General features: G+C 45.1%; 1 protein-coding gene across 2 annotated transcripts in view; it reads left to right on the forward strand.

The window, feature by feature from the left end:
* ctnnal1 (catenin (cadherin-associated protein), alpha-like 1) overlaps positions 1 to 21771 on the forward strand; it is a 96552-nt gene that overhangs the window by 66041 nt on the left and 8740 nt on the right. For both annotated transcript variants that reach the window (XM_056298178.1, XM_056298179.1), the window contains 7 exons: positions 584 to 784; positions 9785 to 9871; positions 10305 to 10463; positions 11162 to 11254; positions 14105 to 14255; positions 21120 to 21157; positions 21259 to 21309. In XM_056298178.1, coding sequence (XP_056154153.1) covers positions 584 to 784; positions 9785 to 9871; positions 10305 to 10463; positions 11162 to 11254; positions 14105 to 14255; positions 21120 to 21157; positions 21259 to 21309 — 780 coding nt within the window. The remainder of the gene's footprint in view (positions 1 to 583; positions 785 to 9784; positions 9872 to 10304; positions 10464 to 11161; positions 11255 to 14104; positions 14256 to 21119; positions 21158 to 21258; positions 21310 to 21771) is intronic.

Raw genomic sequence — 21771 nt, forward strand, 5'->3', positions numbered from 1 at the left:
GCTTTCCTTTGAAAGTAAGCGAGTAATGATTATTTTAAGGAAAGGAACAGAAAAGGCGTATTATTTGGAATTACTTGTTCAGTAGTCCTTCAGTGCCATTATTCAGCCCAAACCAGTGATGAGAGGCATTCCCCCCGCCTGCGTTGTGTGCACTTGTCGTCTCGAGGCTTGCAGGTATGGAGAATTTCTGCTCATTAAACTGCACTTTGATGAAGTAAGAAAAGAGGGGAGAAAAAACATTATACAGCAAAAACGCATTAGAGTTAATGCCTCGTTGCAGTCTTTGTGACACTGTGTGCAGTATTCATAGTGGACCGATGATGGCCAAAGTTCAGCGTACACCTGACTGAATCCATAACCTGCTATTGTGGTTAATTTATGAAGATTTCAAATGCAGGCGGGTCATTAGACTTCAGCAACTCCCGCACTGTGTGTGTGTGTGCTTGTGATATCTCTCTATCTTTCTATTTTTCTCCTGTCCATCATCATCTCAACCTTCCGCTGCCCTCCCTCATCTCTGTCATTCCTCCCATTCCATAACCCCCCCCCCCCCCATCCCTTCTCTTTACTGTCACTCGTCCAGTCCAGCGTGGAGTCCCTGCGGGGGAATCTGTACTCTCTGCCGCCCCAGAGCATGGGCAGCCAGCTGGAGGCACTTGTGGAGCGGACCGAGGACTTCACCGACTCGGCCTACACCAGCCACGAGCAACGGCAAGCCATCCTGGGCCTGTGCCAACTGGTGCGCCAGGACACCCAGCAGCTGGTGCACGCCTGGATGGAGGCGGTATGTCAGTGCAAACGGGCTCACACGCGTGGCCATCTACTCACCGTGTGCACACATGCATGAGCGTACACATGCGGGAAGATGCGCAGACACAAATGGTCCTAAATCGCTGCTGTCAGATGAAAACCTTTTATTGAGCAAAGGGAAGAAATGGCGTTTGACACATTGAAAGCCCTGCACTTTTTAAGTGATACAGTAAGTTCTGAGAGGGTTTTGGTGTTCTTTGTCTCGCTCAGCCAACAAAGCGTGACGTGGATTCAGTGGAGCTGGCACGAATGCCGTTTTTCACACTCGGAAGCCTCGTTGGCAATTTTCTGTGACGCTCCTAAGCTTTGTTTCCATATTAATCTACTAGATTATCTTTTCTCTCCTGGGTCCTTCAAAACAAGGTTTAGATATGTTTAGTCGGGGGGCCCTTGTGTTTGTTTTAGCAATCTGTGAATGAAGCATGGAACAAGGAAATAAGGTTATTTTTTTCAAGTCACTCCTAAAGTATTCAGTTTAAATGGAATGTAAATGCAATTGCATGAACTCCCACAATATAACATGAAATGGAAAAACATTATAAATAGTCAGTCATCACAGTCTTGTCAGTCATCACAGTCTTGTGCAGGCCTTTTGCATAAACTCTCAGGATTTACATAATACTTCACACTGTGTAGGGTATAAACTTAACATGGACCACAAATAAAACACAGAGAACACGTGGAGAATACATAAACTCCATACAGAAGAGCTGGAACCAGTAACTAACCTAGCACCATCTTTCTTTGACCAAAACCAACAACGAAGGCTGGGTTCAGACGGAATCAGGCAACGCGTCAAAAACACAAGTCCTCCGATTCATTTTGAATGACTGTAGTGCATTTACACTGTGACAGTGCTTGCCGCAGGCGGTTTCACAAAAACCAAAAAAAAAAAAAAAAAAAACACAACAGCATCTGGCAAGAAAGTTGAGCCAGATTCAACTTTCGCTGCAACGCTACCCAACACCACGCTGCGGTGGCCAATCATGTAGCCGGCGATACTTGTTCTTCCAATCCAGAAGGTGGCGGTAATGCGCCGGAAAGCTGTTTGCCAACCGCCATTACGTTAGAAGAAAAGGAAGAATAAGAACATTGTTTACAACGTAGCGTTGTAGCGTTCCCCTGTGAAGATGGCAGAGAAACTGATCGCTGCCGTGATGACCTTTCCCGAGCTGTACGACCCTGCCATGAGGGAGTACAAAGACATTAATCGCCCTGCAGTCACTTGGCATTGCTTCCCTGTTCTCTTTTGTTGTGTAATGGCAGTTGGCAAACAGCTTTTTGGTGTATTATCACAACCTTCTGTCTTGGGTGGTTAAAGTTCACAACACAACGTCACATAAATGGGCAATGTACTGACACTCTCAGAACGCTGAGGCAAGGTGCCACATTGCCCGATTCTGTCTGAACCCAGCTTAAACCAGTGTGCTGCTCCAGTATCTGAAGTGATCGTTTGGGCGGCACGGTGGTGCAGTGGTTAGCGCTATTGCCTCACAGCAAGAAGGTCCTGGGTTCGAATCCTGGGGTTGTCCAACCTTAGGGGTCATCCCAGGTCGTCCTCTGTGTGGAGTTTTGCATGTTCTCCCCGTGTGTGCGATGGGTTTCCTCCGGGTGCTCCGGTTTCCCCCACCATCAAAAAGACATGCATGTTAGGATTGATACTCCTGTCTGTGCCCCTGACCGAGGCATGGCAAGATGAACTGGACTTGATCCCCGGGTGCTGATTGGTGGCTGACCACTGCCCCTAGCCACAGCTAGGATGGTTTAAATGCAGAGAGGACTTTCCCCACGGGGATTAATATAGGATATCAAAATGTAAAAAAAAAAAAGAAAGAAGAAGAATAAATCTTAATATTTTACTAAATAGGAATGGGAATGCTTTCAGTAGAATGGAACATTTGACTTTACATGGACTCCCGCTTATCCCGTGTGATTTCATGACATCTGGGTTACATGTTGCATGCCGACCATGCTTCCCATTTTGCATCAGCGTCCTGCTTGGAACAAGGAAGCATAATGACCCATCTGAATACCTGTTTGCAAAAGACATTTTCAACTGAATCTGACACGTGGGTTACTGATCTTCCCATCATTCAACAAAGTCTCCTTGGCTTTCATAAATGATGAATTTCTGTAACACACTAAGTCACTAAAATTTTCCCTTGTAAACTTTGTCATTGTACAGAGTGCACAGAATAATTGCAGCTGCATAATTGCTCAGTAGAACCTCATTTTGCTCCTCCGTATTAGAGGTCATGTAGGATAATGAGAAGTTTTGAATGCTGAAATTTACTGAAATTGCAGAGAGCGCTTAGTCTAGCACAGCCACACTATGGTTTCGTTACCGCCGTTCACTGTACAAAAGACAGTCTGGGCACTGTCGGATTAAAAATGTTTGAAAAAGGAGTGTCAGCAACGGGCGTTTACAAAAATATACATAACTGGTGATTGGATCAACCATCTGTCAATCAATAGCTAACTATTGCTATAGCAAACTTTCTGTCCCCTAGTTTAGTGCACTGTGGCTTCTCATGTCATCACTGATTGGGCTGAACATTTTTTGGTGGACATCAGAAGCTTCAGTTGGAGGGTGGCCAGACTGGTTTCACGAGTCAAGCTAATTTGATCTCGCGAGACCAGGCGGCTGTGCCAGGCTAGAGAAGGCTTGTTATCTCTGCCAGGCGGTAGCATGGAGGGGATTATGCATTTGGTCACGTGTGTGTCTGTCCGCAGTTAATCTTGCATACTACTGGACCTATCATTTTTTTGCACAGTTATATCTGCATGATCAAGGACTTTTCGTGGTTGCAGTGATTTAAAACATTTGTTCTTGCTACTGCCACTTGACCAATGCTGCTCTCGGTTGCTGCCCGATCTGAGTCAGCCGTAGATGTGAGTCACGCACACACACTGTTGACTTAAATTGGACAGCGACAGTGTATGAGTCTTGAAAGTATCGTGTTTTGTAAGTCAGCAAATCGATCCCTGCTGATCTCAGTGCAGGAGCGCTGGAGTTTCCTGGATGAACTGGATGAACCAACAATAATAACCTCTGTCTTTATTTTCATAATATAATAAAGCTGGATAAATTGTTAACGCTCCCCATGTGCGATTCACATCCACAGTTGACTCAGATCGCGCAGTGACATGATCAGAAGTTATTAAAAGAATTTTGATAATTCAAAAATGTTATAAAAGAACAACTTCCTCTAGGCAGCAGCCAAAACAGGAAGTATTGTGCATTGTTGTCGCTGCCCAGCTTTATTATATTATGAAAATAAAGACATGTTTAGGGTTAGACCAAAATGGTCGCATATAGCAAAACTTTTCTTTTTGTGCAAGTGCAAGTTCATATTAGACTTTGTCGCATTCGTGCGAGAGTCCACCTAGGAGGCTGTGCATCCACAGACTGACAAGCAAAACGCTTTTATTAGGTAGAATTTTTAGCTTCAGTGCTGCATATTAGCAACTTTTTTTTCTCTCCATACTTCCTGATCCGTTGACTTAGGCGCTACGCAAAAGTCTTATAAAAGTCTTTTTTCCACTTCTGGTGTGGGAAGATGACTGCGCGAATTCGTGTTTGCAGCAGCCTCATCCAGTGCCGGTGTCGGAAGATGGTGGCACAAATTCACATTTGCGGCGGCCTCACCCAGTACTGTCCATGAAGTGTCTTGTTTTGTCTTCGTTTGATGGCTGGGAGAGCTGGTGCTGGATTGGCTGGGAGAGCGGGGCAGGCTAAGCTAACTGCTAGCACATGCAGACCGACAGTTCCGATAACACCGAGGGCGGTCTGACGGCAGCCTCACCTGGCGTTGACTGTGGTGTTTTTGATGTCGTCAGACTGGTTTCTTGAACATGACAATGAGTTCACTGTACTCAAATGGCCTCCACAGTCACCAGATCTCAATCCAATAGAGCACCTTTGGGATGTGGTGGACCGGGAGATTCGCATCATGGATGTGCAGCCGACAAATCTGCAGCAACTGCGTGATGCTATCATGTCAATATGGACCAAACTCTCTGAGGAATGTTTCCAGTACCTTGTTGAATCTATGCCATGAAGGATTAAGGCAGTTCTGAAGGCAAAAGGGGGTCCAACCCGGTACTAGCAAGGTATACCTAATAAAGTGGCCAGTGAGTGTATGTGTTAGTTTGGATATGTGTGTTCTTGCAGTTTTTTGATGTGTTTTTGTCTTTGTGTTGTACTGCTGTGGGTTGGGGGGGAAACAGTATTTCGTTTCATTTCATGTACGCAAGTGCATTAAGTGAAATGACAAATAGTGTTCCCGATTCCTGATATAATGACAGGGAAAACTGGTTCTTCTGTCTGTGTGTGCATGTATCTGTGCGCTGCTAATCATGCATACTACTGGGCCTGCCCGCCTAATAATTTTTGTGCACGGTTATGACTGTATAATCAAGGCGCTCTCTTGGCTGCGGTAATTCAAAACCTTTGAATAACCTTTTTTACGGTGCTAACTCCTCATCTGGTTTTTTGCCTAAGTCCGAGCACTGGAGAAGGGGAGATATGCAGGTTGTGCCTCTGTATTTTCCCCTCTCCTGGAAGGCCAAAAAAGGGATGATTTGTCACCAAGTATGAGCACCAGGGAAGGGGAAATACGTCTGGCAGAGATCTGCACTCTACTGAGGGCACTCTTCTAGTTTAGAATATGAAATTCTAATCTGCAAATACTCTCAGCCCTTTGTTATAGTCCAATTTTTGTCTTGAATTTTACGTCTCATGTACAAATCATAATTAAATGGAATGATTTTACAATTGAATTTATCTCTGCATTAGGCACATTTTTCCACTTAACAGAATCTGCAAATGGTCATGGAGTCAGAAAATTGAATAAATTCAAAACACATGACAAATTTTGTTCTGTTGCATTGCGCCTCTGTTTTAAAGTGCTACACTCAATAATGCGGGACTGTCTTTTTTCCCCTGGATAGGTCATGGCATCCTATCCTCTTAATTCAGTTAATTTCAATGTGATATAAATAAAATACAAATGGAAACAAATGACTTCTATTTAAGTAAGTAAAGTTTATTTAGTATAGCAATTTCACAGAAAAAGGTCACAGTGATTCATAAGAGTAAAATTGTTAAAAACGAGACCATAAAAACAGTAAAAAAAAGGAAAGAAAGAAAGAAAATAAACAAACAATAAAACATAAGCAACAAAAGACCTTAAAAACACACAAAATTGCAAACCCAAGATAGTGTCAGCTGAGACAAAGGCCAGTTTGAATGAATGGGTCTTCAGCTGCTTTTTAAAGGCGTCAACAGAGACCGCAGATGGTATGCCTAAAGGTAGAACATTGCACAGTGTCGGAGCCACAGCTTCATAGGCACGATCACCTTTTGTTTTCAAACGAGAGTGAGGGACAACCAGTAAGTCCTGGTCAGAAGACCTAAGTGACCTACTGGTGTTGTAGGAATGGAGCAGGTCGCAGATGTACACAGGTGCCTGACCATGCAGGGCTCCATAAAATGAATTCTAAGCTTGATGGGAAGCCAATATAAAGAAGATAAAATGGGTGTAATGTGAGTCATCCTGCTGGATCCAGTCAACAGGAGCATTCTGGACCATTTGTAGACGGTCCAGGGATGACTTGCTGAGGCAGGTGAAAAGGGATTTAAAAGCACAAATAATAATTTCTAGCTCAGGTTGTGACCCAACAGGTCTGAGTTTGGCAATGTTTCTTAAATGAAAAAAAAAAAACCCAAAACATTTACGGGTTAAAAATGTAATATGTTGATCGAGGTACATAGCCTGATCAAAAATAACACCACGATTTCTAAGATTAGACTGTCCATCTGAAGAAAGGGACCAAATACACCAAGCAGCCTTGGAAGCTATACTATCTGAAGCAATGATAAGGATCTCAGTCTCACCTGCGTTTAGTTGTAAAAAGTTGTTGGCCATACATTATCTAATGGCAATCAGACAACTGACCTTTCGCAAAGTTCCACTCCCCCTAGTTACTGTTGCTGTGCTGGTCAAGCATTTCAGACCCATCCAGGAAGTAGCTGGAAATCACCAAAACACGAAGAAAGAAATCAGCACATTTCCAGAGAAAATAAGGGATTTATTTTGGAGTAATTCATCCTTAATGTCATCCCGTGCAAGGCAGAAGGGGTTGCAGTATGCAGTGGATGGATACAGTACAAATATTAAAATTAACACGGACTTGCGTGGACTCCGAGCCACCGGATGTGACTATAATTGAAGGTGAAGCTTAACAGTCGCAATCAAAGAATGAGAAACCCCATCAACTAATTCTGAAACACACTAAAAATAACTTTGTGGACCAGTCATGTTCTTGCCCTGCAGGGCAAGTTAAATATTTCAGCTATTATTGTATTCCTTTTCATAATCCATTGTCAACATCATTGTGTTGTTGACTTTGGCCTGGGTACGCTGTGGTTTACTTTTATCCAGGCTGTTCCGGGCGTTCTGTATGGGCTCCCGGGGGTCCGGGGGCAGCTGGGGACACGCTGCAGGGCCAGGGGAACCGCTTTGTGTTTTTTTGTTTTTTTTTTCCTTCGGACCAGGACCAGGATTTTCAATGAAATAAGGCTGACAAGAGGGATTGACCACCTGGAGCTCATGGAGGGGAAGAAACGTTTACAAAAGGCCGGATATGGGGAGGGCAGACTGGCCAGAGACCATCCCAGGGCCCAGCTGACCCTCCCTGCGGGTCGTTATTTTTTGAAATGAGAGAGGGAGTCTGGCTAACCTGTGACTAGGATATAACAATGTTATGTTAGTAGGCTAGCTATCGCTAAGTTAAGTATCTCTGGCCACAGACTAAGCTGGTTACATTCATTAGGTACGTTGATAATGTTATTTTGTTAGTAATATATTGATTTGATGATAATGGTATAATCATTGTGTGGGTAAAAGTAACAGTAATAATACATTGGCTATATTAGCTATCGATAATAACTAGTAGCAAGCTTACCTTGGAGCAGACGAAGGTATTTTTGTTGATTTTGGATGGATTAAGCTGGCGGTACCGTCTGCCACACTGCTTAATCCATTGCTGACATTGTTCTTCTCATGTTTTGGGTTTCAGAAAGGGAAAGAAAATTACATCCCCTCAAAACTTTTCGGATACCTTGTATCCGAGTTGCAGGGCCCATATGCACACCATTTCAGCATCTTGCTGTCTGTTGAAAGCTTGACGGACCTCCCTCACATAAAAACCGTTGCTAAAGTAGGATTGGACAAGAATTGTTCTGGGGTGGTACTTTGCGAAAGTTCAGTTGTGCAAAACAGTTTGTCACTCTTATCAGGCTTAAAAGAGACATACAGCTGAATATCATCAGTGTAACAGTGATATGAGATACCTTTAAATTTGCTAAGGGAAGCATATACAAAGCAAATAATATAGGACCCAAGACAGAACCTTGAGACACACCACAGGAAAGAGCAGCAGTTTCAGACATGTGGGGACCAAACGACACAAAAAACTCCTATCTGAGAGAGAGGAGGAGAACCAGTCCAGGGCCCTCGCAGAGACTCCCACCCACTGCCCAAGCCTTCAGTCAGAATGCGGTGATCTATAGTATCAAAAGCTGCGCTAAGATCTAGCAGCACCAAAACAGTGCATTCACCGACATCATAATAATAATAATAATAATAACAATAAACTTTATTTATGTCGCACCTTTCTAAACAAGGTTACAAGGTGCCTCACACAACAGGATAAAATAATGCACATAGTCAAGACAAAACAACAAAATGCAATAAAAATATAGGACATAATGCTAGACCCGCTCCACAGAATAAGGTAAAACACGATCAGGATAAAGTCACAAGAGCATAATTAAAATGAAGAGAATTGGAGCCGATAAAACAAGGATATTGATGAAAAACAATTAAAATAAGATGATGAAAGAAAGGTATAAAAATATAAAGAATTAAAAATGTTAAATTATACAAGTATAAGATGTAAACAATATTAATAAATAAATAAAGGAATAAAAAAATGGGTCAACAATGGATTTACTATTAAAAAAAAGCCCTCTTGTAAAAATAAGTTTTAAGAAGTGATTTAAAGGAGGGCGGTGAGTTTGCTAGCTTAATTTCCTCAGGTAGGGAGTTCCACAGCTGTGGGGCGCTTACAGATAGTGCCCAGTCGCCTTCAGTAATGAGGCTGGCTGAGAGGGAAAAGTTAAAGTTTGGTCAGAGGACATCATTATGTCCTTTGAGACTCTGGGAAGAGCCATTTCAGTGGAATGCTTCTGACGGAAGCGTGATTGGAATTTATCGAAAATGTTGTGCGCAGTCAAGACAGCGGTGAGCTCTTTGGCAACAAAATTTTCAAGATAAAAGGCAGCGAGAAACAGTCCAAAATCGATGGCCTAGTTGGATGAGCAGAAAATGGAGTTGACGAGGGGATGATGCTAGCCCTAACATCTCTAGTCTTATCCACAAAGAAAGAGCGAACGCTGCTACAGTCATTATTTGAAAATACTGGCACATCAGGGGGTGCAGGAGGGACAGTGTTGCTGATGGTGTCAAAAGGGACTTTAGGGTTGTGTTTACTGGAGGAAATTAAGTTGGCAAAGTAAGAAGCTGTCGCATCCTTAACCATGTTGCTAAAATCAGTTAAAAGGTCTTTGTGAAGAAGACAGTGAATGTGGAGCTTCATGGATTTCCACAGTTGCTCTACCCCCCGACATTTACGCCCGAAACAATGAATAATGTCATTTAACCAAAGGGATGAACAAGTCTCATTTTACTAGGAGCCACTTTATCCAAAACGGTGGAGCAATGTGTATTAAATGAGCCTATACAAGACTATTTGTCCAAGTCAATCTGCAATGTTAGACATCACCAAGTTGAACTGCAAACAGAATCTTTGCTAATGTTTACTCTTTCAGACAGAGCTGGTGAAAACATAGCTTTATATATTCGCTTTCCTACCCCCCCCCCCCATTCTGTGCCCCTCACCCGAGCAGCAGTCTGTCCAGGCCAAAGATGCCACAGAGGAGATGGAGATGGGCATCCTGAAGACATGTCAGAGTGTCTGTGACCTGCGACGCGAGGTGAGCTGCATGCTAAGTGTGCAGTGCCGACTGTACCGGTCAGACCGAGCAGTCCCTTTCTGCTTTGCCAAGCCACTCAGTCTGACCAGATATACTCAGTTGTCTGTCTCTTCTCTGCAGCACTGTTTCTGTATCTGTCATGTTTTGCTCTTTTGTTTTTTGTTTTTCTTTTCATTTTCACTTTGCACCTTCTACATCACCTGCTTTCTTTCTTTTGTCTCACCTCTGTCAATATGTGTCACTTGCTTCGTTCCACTCTCATTTGTTATCTCTGCCTACTCATTCATTCATTCCCCTCACTCTCTCCTGGCGCCTTTCCGCCCCTTCTCCTTTTCTCTCCATCAATCTTAAATGTCGTCCATACCATTCTCCTCTCCTTTTATCTCATATTCTCCCCCTCTCCTCTCCCCTCCTCTCCTCTCCATCACTATAGCTGCATAAAGTAGCAGTAAGCCGTGCTTCAGACCTACTGAAAGTACACGGGGAGCAGCTTCCCCTGCGGGCGCTCAAAGCTTCAGGCGCTGAGGGAAACCTGGAGGCCGTAACTGAATATGCCCGCAAGCTCACCGAGCAGAAGGAGCAGCTGGTGGAGGTGGGTGAGCTGGGGAGAGTCGAGGGACGGCGGTCAGAGGTTGTGACCATTAAAGTGATATTTTATTCACCAGCTTCATAATGGAGATTTTGGACACGGGAACGCCGCTAGATACAGCTCTGCAATGGTGTCTTCTGGGGCAACTGAAAATGGGACTTAGATATGTCCTTCTGACAAGAACAATGACAAAGAAACCCAGTGCTTCAGTTAGGCTGCGTACACGATTTCCCATTATCTAGGAAGTAGCTCAGCAATGTGATAAACCGTTGAAAATATTGGACATTTCGGGTATTAACTTCCAATTTGCACTTTCGTTTTTCCACGTCTACATGTGTGGTTTAGATAATTGTACTTGTTGAAAGGTGTCTGATGCTCATGTTCGAGTCCCCCATAACATGTTCTTGTAAAGCTGAGTCCAACAGTGGCGCCTTTGTCCAAGATCTCCGCAGTGAAGAGCCAGGTTGTAAAAAAAAAATGTGAATTTTCCTTTAAGGCAGTGATGATGGGTTTGTGGGTGAGTGTAGAAGTGTGTGTGTGTGTGTGTGTGTGTGTGTGTGTGTGTGTGTGTGTGTGTGTGTGTGTGTGTGTGTGTGTGTGTGTGTGTGTGTGTGTGTGATGATAAAGACTGAGATGAAGGTGTGTGTTCTGCGCCTGTCAGAGCTCTGAGGCCCCTTCAGTTCTGTGTGTCACATTTCTAGACGTGTCGTCTGCTGTGCCACGTGTCGGGTACAGAGCCTCTGGAGATCACCTGTATTCACGCTGAGGAGACCTTTCACGTCATTGGTCCACAGGTAACCTTTAACCTTCAAAATACCTTCTGAATAATGACAGTTTTCATGTCCGTTGTTACCAGCCGTACATCTCGCTGCAGCTAACTCATATTATAATGAAAAGCAAACAAGGGAAACATGGGCAGTCTTGAACGCGATAGTGGAGATGAGACTTGAATTAAGCCAGATTTCCATTTTGTTTCATTTAGCACTTTTATTGTACTTCGGTACAGTCCACATGGTCCCAAATGGAGGGTTCAGTAATGAGAATGAAATCAAATCTGTGTAATATTCTACTTAGACAAGATAGGGAGGGAAAACAGATAAATTGCCTCGTGGTCCCCTCCGCCTCCTACACCCTCCATCAATTCCAGCTTGCTGAGAGAACGCCATCCACCTAGCCTCCTATCCCAGATCTAATTATGTTTGCTCTTGGAATCTGTCCATGCCAGTAATTATCTGGCAGTCTAGAACATTCCCGTCCTGGAGTGCTAATGTCAGACCCCACATGATCCCTACAGTAATGACTCTGCTCCTAAGTTCAAAGGTCAGCCAGTCAATAATGCCACAGGGTGGATGGGCAGCAGTGATATCCCTCTCTGTTTGTCCATAATAATGGAGGAATAGCCCAGAGGTTAATTTGCTATTAAATACTGCAGTGTGTGTTTGGGGCGGGTGGGTTACAATGTCTGAGAAATGCGTGTGTGGGTGTGTGCATGTGCACGTGTGTGTAAGTACATAAGGGATATGTGCTTATTTATTCCAGCATTAAGGGCGGTTCTTGCATAGTTTTGAAGTTTTTCAAAATTCGGGGACGCCCCAAATTGGCGATGGTTTTGAGTTACATCTCATCTGATGCAGTTCTCCCAACTCCCTTTTCTCATTTGCCCAAACGTAAGTAATGAGTAGATCGGATTGTAGATATTGCAGATTTTACATGTGTTTTCCACACAATGGCAGTGAAAGCTTAGTTACACACATTGTGAGTCATGCATCAGAGACACACTGCACAATACACATAAACTCTAATACCCTTAACTGTAAAAAACGTGAATCTGAAGAAGCAGCCGTGCATAAAAAGGAGAGCATTTCATTCAGTTGAAAATTACCGCAGAGACGAGCAAATTCACAAAGAACAGATTGCGGCCGCTGATGGCATCAAAAAATTGCGCATCACTTACGACCGCTATCTCCCCCGTCTCCCGTCTCAAGGTCCGATTCACAAAAGATATTGTGCTGATGACGTTACAGTGTAAACACGCCTATAAGGTTTTGCATCTCATTGCGATTACCCATGTGGCGCCGACAGCACAGTAGGCAGGCTCAGTGTCATGCTTGATGTCATGAAGTATAGTAAGAATTGTTTGACCTCCAACACGGGGGATCTGTGGTTCGAATCCCCATGTTATCTCCGGCTTGGTCGGGCGTCCCTACAGACACAGTTGGCCGTGTCTGCGGGTGGGAAGCCGGATGTGGGTATGTGTCCTGGTCGCTGCAGTAGCGCCTCCTCTGGTCGGTCGGGGGCGCCTGTTCGGGGGGGAGGGGAAACTGAGAGGAATAGCGTGATCCTCCCATGTCCCCCTGGTGAAACTCCTCACTGTCAGGTGAAAAGAAGCGGCTGGTGACTCCGCATGTATCGGAGGAGGCATGTGGAGGTCTGTAGCCCTCCCTGGATCAGCAGAGGGGGTGGAGCAGTGACCGGGACAGCTTGGAAGAGTGGGGTAATTGGCCGGGTACAACTGGAGAGAAAGAAAAAGGGGGGGGGTCCACAAAAAAAAAAGAAGAAGAATTGTTTGACCTGGCAACCTGTATCAGCAAATGATTTCGATCTCATTTAAATCGAAAAATGATATCTTCCTACGAAATCTCTGCTCACGAGCACGCCTGGCATGATGATGCCTTTGCCTGGCGACAGTCACCGCTGCCATGGTCACTGGAAAGCCATCAGGTACCACCGACTCTCTGAAGATGCCAATAATTTTCACTCTAGTTGCGTGTGGCTATTAGCGCTGGTGTTTGTGAATTGGACTTTTTTTTTTGCAATGAGACTCATTTGCATAGAAAGGGGCCAATTTTGAACCTAATGTATGCATATTACTTAATTTAAATATGTGCAGTTAGCACCGCACCACAGGGACGCTAATTGCTTGATAGCGTAATTAGGGGTGCATTTCAGACTTTGCGGGTGCTCTGAGAATTACATGGTTTCTTTTTGTCTTGTTTGTGCAGGTTTAGTGGCTGCAAAAGCCGTGCAATCCTTTTGTGAATTTGCCTGTGAGTGTTTTATTCTGAAAGAGGGTTTGCACTTTGGGCGTTCAGGTGGCGTGGCGGTCTATTCTGTTGCCTACCAACATGGCGATTGCTGATTTGAATCTCCGTGTTACCTCCGGCTTGGTTGGCCCTCCCTACAGACACAATTGGCCGTGTCTGCGGGTGGGAAGCCGGATGTAAGAATCTGTCCTGGTCGCTGCACTGTTGCCTCCTCTGGTGAGTTGGGGCGCCTGTTTGGGGGGGAACTGGGGGGAATAGCGTGATCCTCCCACGTGCTACGTCTCCCTGGCGAAACTCCTCACTGTCAGGTGAAAAGAAGCGGCTGGCGACTCCACATGTATCGGAGGAGGCATGTGGTAGTCTGCAGTCCTCCCCGGAGGGGGTGGTGCAGTGACCGGGACAGCTCGGAGGAGTGTGGTAATTGGCCGGATACAATTGGGGAGAGAAGGGGGGGGATCCAAAAAAAAAAGTTTGCGCTTCGGTCTCTCTTCTCTATTATCAGCCAGGCAACAAAAAAGCACCCAAAAAAAAGCATCATCACATTTGCCCACATATACTCCCACCTCACGCATACCCCCTGTCCCTATTGTACACCCACAGATCATCTCTGCTGCCCAAACGCTAGCCCTCCACCCTTCCAGTAAAATTGCGAAGGAGAACCTGGAGGTGTTCTGCGAGGCCTGGGACTCCCAGCTTTGTGACATGGCGCTGCTGCTGCGAGAGATCAATGATGTCTTTGAGGGCCGACGAGGTGCGTCTTAGTGCATGTATGTGTACCTCTGTGATTGTTTGTGTGTGTTTGTGCACATGTGCGTTAAGGTGGCTTGTTGTGGCAGGAGAGTTTATGTAAGCGACATAGACGTTATGACAATACACAACATAGTGTACATGATGTGCCACTGTAATAGATCAGACTCTAAATCCCAGATCGATCAGAAGGAGGTGTAACATGTGACATGTCCCTTCTTTGGCACACAGGTGTGGCTAAATTAAACTGGCGACCATGGTAGGGAAAGAACTTTGTATGTGGCAAACAAAGCCTTGATAAATCATTTTCCCCCCTGGACATGTTCAGGTTCAGCAAAAATAACAATAATAAACTTTATTTATGTAGCGCTTTGCTTTACAATGTCATAAAGGGCTTTACAAAAGAAGTAAAACCAGACAAAGCAAAAATGAGAATTAGACCAAAGCACAGAGGAGGTAAACACAATAAATGAATAAGGCCAAATAGATGGGAATAGAAAAACAAACCAGTATAAATAAATAAAAAGTATCAAACATTTCCAAAAGCTTTCACAAAGTTTTAAAAGTTTTAAAAGTACAAGTAAAGTATGTCTCAATATATAACCAAGTCCAGTTGCACTTGATTCAATTCCTTTGGATTACAAGTAAAGTACAAATGGAAACAAATGACTTCTTAATAAGTAAAATTTACTCAGTGTAGCACCTTTCACAGAATAAGGTCACAGCGCTTCACAAGAGTAAAATTATTGAAAAGAAGACCATAAAAACAGTAAAAAAAAGACACAAACAATCAAACATAACAAAAGACCTTAAAAACACACAAAATTACAAACACTAGACAGCGCAAGGTGACACAAAGGCCAGTTTGAATGAATCGACTGAACAAGGCAGGGGATGCTCAAAGGGCCCGGGCCGGATTCGAACCCAGGCAGCTACGGTAAGGACTCAGCCTTATGTGATACATGCTCTACCAGGTGAGCCACGGGGCAGCCCTAAACAATGGCATGCTTAAGACTGTCTGGAAAAGAAACAGAGGCCAGAGAATTATTAAAAATGTGCAGAATAACAGGGTTAACAGTGGAAAATACCTCCTTGAGCAGAGGGAGGAGTTCATATTGGAGACTGTACTCTCTAACACTGACATTATAATTGGTTGAAACTGGGTAAAAGAGGCAGAATTAACATGGGGAATGGAAAGAATGTAAGGGTCAGGCTGGATTTGGGACCTGATATTCTTCACCTTATTTAGAAAATGAGTGCGAAACTTTTTGGACAACTCAACATCAGGTCCAGAGAAAGAAGTGGCGGGACCATTAATAACAGAATCAATTGCCCTAAAGAGAACTTTGGGATTGTGGTTATTTCTAGATATCAGTTCAGAGAAGTATGCTGATCTCACATCCTTAACTGCTTTCTGGTGAATTAACATTTGGTTTTTAAGGGTGTTATGTGCTATTTCGGACTTCTTGGCCTTTCATTGTCGTTCAGATTTTCTACACTCTTTTAAGGGCTCGACTGTGATCGTTCAGCCAGGTCATTGAATGAATTTAACAGTGCATCTGGATTGAGAGGGGATATAGTGGAATTAAAGGATGATGAATTAAAAGCATCACAGCGTTTAACTGCAGAGCCAGCATCGAGAATGCCAGAGCATGTTGTAGAGTAGAAACTGGGAATAGCGAGCTGTAGTGGAACTTTAAAAACAACAGCTTTAAGGTCAGTTACAAGCATATCCACCAGATTAAGACACTTGAGAGAGAAACTAGATGAGAGTACAAGGTCTAAGATGTTACCTTTGGATTGTGTGGCCCCTTAACAGATTGAATGATGTCAAAAGAGTCTATAAGATCTAAAAATGTGAGGTGAGGGAATGGGAAAAACAGCATACATGAATATTAAAATCAACAAGAATAAGCACCGTCATATTTAGGCATGACAATGGGTAGAAGCTCAGAAAACTCAGAAATAAAACTAACTGAATTTGGGGACCTATAAATTAAGATGCAGAGTAAAGAGGGAGGGCCTGTGATTAAGAAACTTAAAACCTCAAAAGAGATAAAGTTACCAAAGTAACAGGATGGCACTTCAGATCCAACTCATAAAAACAGCTAGGCCACCCCCTCTTCCAGAGGGCCTGGGAATATGAAAATATGCAAAATCAGGGGGCCTATCCTCAATCAGAAAGTGTCTGATCACGGCCTCTTTCAGGATCTTATGACAGGAAGAGGAGGTCATTACCCAGGATGAGGGCTGTTGTTTTGGCCTCACAGTGAGTGGGATGGCAAGCCACCTGAACACTGCTAGGCACTAAGGGTGGGGAGGTTGTAGTTTTGGCAGGCACCATTTTCATAGAGGGGTCTAGATTGAGTTGGAACTGCAGGAACATGAGCTGGGTGGACCAGAGTGTCGTTAGACAGGGTCACGTAGCGGTTGGAGAGGCTTAGATGAGGGGGGAGGCAGCCCTGTCCGAGTCTCTCATGTGACCACGGACCACCACTTTTGCCCAGGATGACTGGTGGTTAGATGTTGAGCAGAAGGAAACGCGTGGACAAGTGGATGGGTCCCACAGAACTGTGCCCTGGATGGTTGCACTGAGAGAGGCAATCTGTTTGGACTGCCCAGAAGCCATGTCCATGAAGCTGTCAAACGGGAGTCTTATGCAGTTCATCAGAAAGATGAGAAAAAAAGATCAGCTCTTTTCTGAACTTAGGTGAGAGTCTTCAACTCCCACCTCCGGAAGACGTTCTCGTGTATCCCGAGGGAGGCTGGGGACATGGAGTCTGAGTGAGCCATGTTCAAAGTCTCTATTGCAGATGGGCAGGTAGGAGTTGTGGTTATAAGGTCATCGGTGCCTGTTGAGGTAGTAACCTAAGAACCCGCTGGTGGACACCGGCGGTGAGGGAAGCCATCAGGCTGAAGAAGGAGGTCTTTTGGGCTTGGTTGGCCCAGGGGTCTCCTGAAGCAGCAGACAGATACCGGGAGGCCAGAAGGGCTGCGGCTTTGGTGGTCACGGAAGCAAAAACTCGGGTGTGGGAGGAGTTCGACAAGGCTATGGAGGAGGACTTTCGGTTGGCCTCAAGGAAGTTCTGGCAAAGCATCCGGCGACTCAGGAAGAACAAGCAGGGCTTGACTTAGGCTGCGTTCAGCCGGGGGGGGGACTGCGTACCTGGACTGGGGATGTTGTCGGGTGGTGGAAAGAACACTTTCAGGAGCTTTCAGGAGCTCCTGAACCTGGCTAACACATCCTCAGTGGAGGAGGTAGAGTCTGAAGACTCGGGGAAGCCCCCCCCCATATCCCTGGCAGAGGTCTCTGAGGTAGTTAAGAAGCTCTTCGGTGGCAAGGCGCCAGGTGTGGATGAGATTCGTCCTGAGATGCTGAAAGCTCTGGACATTGTTAGCCTGTCTTGGCTGACACACCTCTTCAGTGTCGCGTGGAGGTTGGCGATGTACCTGTGGAGTGGTAGACTAGGGTGGTGGTTCCCATATTTAAAAAAGGGGACCAGAGATTGTTCTCCAACTATTGGGGCATCACACTACTCAGCCTCCCTGGGAAAGTCCACTCTAGGGTGCTGGAGAGGAGGCTCCGGCCGATTGTTGAACCTCGGACCCAGAAGGAATAATGCGGATTCTGTCCTGGCTGTGGAACAACGGACTCAGAAGTCTCTCCGGACTCCAACTCTTTACCCTTGCGGGTAAAGAGTTGGGCTGAGGGAGCCATGGGAGTTTGACCAGCCAGTCTACATGTGTTTTGTGGACTTGGAGAAGGCTTACGACCATGTACCCTGGGGTACTCTGTGGGGGTACTGTGGGAGTATAGGGTACTGGGGCATTTGCTACAAGCCATCCGGTCCTTGTATTACCAAAGTGAGAGCTGTATCTGTATTCTTGGCATAAAGTCAAACATGTTTTCGGTAGGTGTTGGACTCCGCCAAGGTTGTCCCTGGTCTCTGATTCTGTTTGTGATATTCATGGACAGGATCTCAAGGCACAGCCAAGATGAGGAATGTGTCCATTTTGGGAGTCTCAGAATTACATCTCTGCTCTTCGCAGATGATGTGGTTTTGTTGGCTTCATCAGAACGCGACCTCCAGCACGCACTGGGGCGGTATGCAGCTGAGTGTGAAATGGCCGGGATGAGAGTCAGCCCCTCCAACTCTGAGGCCATGGTTCTCTACCAGAAAATGGTGAATTGCTCCCTCCAGGTTTGGGATGTGTTGTTGCCTCAAGTAAAGGAGTATCTCGGGGTCTTTTTCATGAGTGAGGGTAGGCTGGAGCGGGAGATTGACAAGCGAATTTGTGCATCATCAGCAGTAATGCGAACATTGTACCGGACCGGTGTGGTGAAGAGGGAGCTGAGCCGGAAGGCAAAGCTCTCAATTTACCCGTCAATCTTCGTTCCAACCCTCACCTATGGTCATGAGCTTTGGGTAATGACCGAAAGGGTGAGATTACGGATACAAGCAGCTGAAATGAGTTTCTTCCGTAAGGTGTCTGGCCTCAGCCTTAGAGATAAGGTGAGGAGCTCGGACATCCAGAGGGAGCTTGGAGTAGAGCTGTTGCTCCTTTGCATCGAAAGGAGCCAGTTGAGGTGGTTCGAGCATCTGATTAGGATGCCTCCTGGGTGCCTCCTTTGGAGGTTTTCCGGGAGCGTCGAACTGGGAAGAGACCCTAGGGTAGACCCAGAACTTCCTGGAGGGACTACATTTCCAATCTGGCCTGGGAACGCCTTGGGATCCCCCAGGAGGAGCTAGAGGGCATTACTGGGGAGAGGGACATCTGGAGTGCCCTACTTAGCTTGTTGCCACCGTGACTCGACCCTGGAGAAGCGGCTGATGATGAGATGAGATGAGACTAAGAAGCAGCTAACGATGCTAAAAACAAGCCATTAGCTCCATTAGCTGAGGGTTGAGTCTGCACGGTTCTTCCCACATATGGTGCAATCAAGTCAGTGCAGGAGTCAGTAATTGAATAAAATCCATAAAATAATAGAGGCAACCCATAAAATCAATTAAAATAATCCAATGGTCCCAAGGAATTGTTAAAAGTTTTTTTAAAAGTTAAATGCAAGTGGAGCAACAAACGAACAAACTGTCAGCAGGGAACCGGAACCAGAAGCATAGACAAAGAAATCCAGGATGAATACCACATCCGCCTGTTACAAAAGCACAAGCATGACTTTGAAAATTCAATCCGTGGTGTCTGTGGAAAGCGTTTTTGTAAGAGGAATTCCATTAATGCCATCACATAGCCATAACCACACCGTGCGTCTCGTGCTGCTCCCTCCCTCGCTGTGCCAGTGTTACTGTATTCATTCCATTCATGGACAGCTCCTTTCACAACCTGGGTTGTTCCTATTGTTGCTACTGACAGAGCCCAAAAGAGAGAAAATAGGAGATAGTGCATGCTCACGTGTATGCGCGAGCGCATGTGTGTGCATGCATGCGTGTGTGCATATGTGTACATGCGGTTGTATACATGGCAGTACAGGCAATACTGGCAGTGTCAGATTCATGTGTCATCAGCCAGAGAATTTTTATGAGGGTTTGAATCATGTAAATGAAAGCCCTGACAAGTAGTGTGGTGATATCAACGTGGACTTCCATCATTCATATCACCTAAGTTGCTTATCTGCTCATGGATCAGTAAATATACACACACATTTGGTGTAATAAAGTTATTAAGAGGTGAGATGGCTTGAATACTATTTAACTTAATGATTAATGACCCCCCACCCCCCCAGCTGTGGTTATTTTTCCATTATGCCTCTAGGTGGGGAGGGTGCATGCACATGCAGTCATGCATGCACACACACACATACTGTAAAACATGTTTATGTGTGGATGTGTGTGTGTGTGTGTGTGTGTGTGTGTGTGTGTGTGTGTGTGTGTGTGTCTGTTATTGCATTCTAATAAGGCAGAGTCTCTCCGAAATCCTGCAATAAAACTTAATGTGGACTCTGCTGAGAGATCTACTTTGTCTTGCATACCCATCAACCATTAAACATGCCAGAAGAGTTTATCACCTCTGCAGTTAACTGAAGCCTACCCTGCTGTTTTTGTTTATGGCAGATTAGAAAGATAAAAATGTGTCTAGCCTGGCTCATTTCATGCCAGTTTTAGGATAATGATAAAAGCAAAAATGATCCCAATTTCCATAAGTATTGAATTACCATAATTACCCGCCTTAAGAGGGGGAAAATGTCTGAATATCTACTCCCAGTTGTTTTAAAAGCTAAAACTACAGCGCCTTGTTTTAATTCATTAAAGAAATTTTACTAATCACATATCATTCAACTGCATAATTAAAAGAGGTGCGGGTCATTGGGGCATCCAGGTAGCACAGCGGTGTATTCTGTTGCCTACCAACACGGGGATCGTGGGTTCGAATCCCCGTGTTACCTCCAGCTTGGTCGGGTGTCCCTACAGACACAATTAGCCTTGTCTGCAGGTGGGAAGCTGGATGTGGGTATGTGTCTTGGTCGCTGCACTAGCGCCTCCTCTGGTCGGTCGGGGCACCTGTTCAGGGGGGAGGGGGAATTGGGCGGAATAGCGTGTTCCTCTCACGTGCTACGTCCCCCTGGCGAAACGCCTCACTGTCAGGCGAAAAGAAGCGGCTGGCGACCCCACATGTATCGGAGGAGGCATGTGGTAGTCGGCAGCCCTCCCCGGATTGGCAGAGGGGGTGGAGCAGTGATCGGGACGGCTCAGAGAGCAGGTCAAAAAAAAAAATCTCCACATTTATAGAGTAAATGTTTGACTTCGTATTGAGATTTGACACTGGCTGTCACAATATTGTAAGGCACCAGTAAAAACAGACATCGAGCGAGTATACAGTGAGACAGAGTAACTGTCCCTCCTTCCACTTCCAGGAGACAAAAGGACGTACTTGTCGCTGCCTAGACCCGGAGTGAGTATCACGCCAACACCTTCTCATGAGTATTCTGAGCAAACAGTTCATTTAAAGTGGTTTATAATCCTTGGATTAATCCTGTTTCCTGATTTCCACAGAAACACTCAGCTAACCTTAAGAGTGCCAAAGCTGTCAAGCTGGATGCAGAGGTACCGTACGCCCTGAACTCATCTGGCTTTCCACATAATACATCATGTCACATCTCCCTCTTCATTCTGACAGCGCTCTATTCATCTGCGAGGAAGTGGGTGTCACGGTGCAGGAGAATTGATGTTATATACATACAGTAATGGCCTGCGTTTGCACCAGCTCGCACTTTTCACATTTTTTTCAAGGTTGCACATGCTGTACTGTAGACAACAGGGATGCAGCATTTTATTGAAAATTATGAAGATTTGGTATTTTATTATACCCCTGTCTGTCGTGCATCCTGAGCATCTCTTGTTTTAAACAAAAAAGGGGGGGGTATTGAGGAGTTGTGAAGTGATGTGTTCTGTCCAAGGTTATTTTTTTTTTATATTAAAATGTGTAACAAAGTTCTGGCACTTCACTAGCAGAGGTGTGCAGAGATCAAAAGCTTTCTGCTGCACCATGCACGAATCTCTTAAACA

Source organism: Lampris incognitus, chromosome 18 (genome assembly GCF_029633865.1).
Source record: "Lampris incognitus isolate fLamInc1 chromosome 18, fLamInc1.hap2, whole genome shotgun sequence".
Classification (NCBI taxonomy): domain Eukaryota; kingdom Metazoa; phylum Chordata; class Actinopteri; order Lampriformes; family Lampridae; genus Lampris; species Lampris incognitus.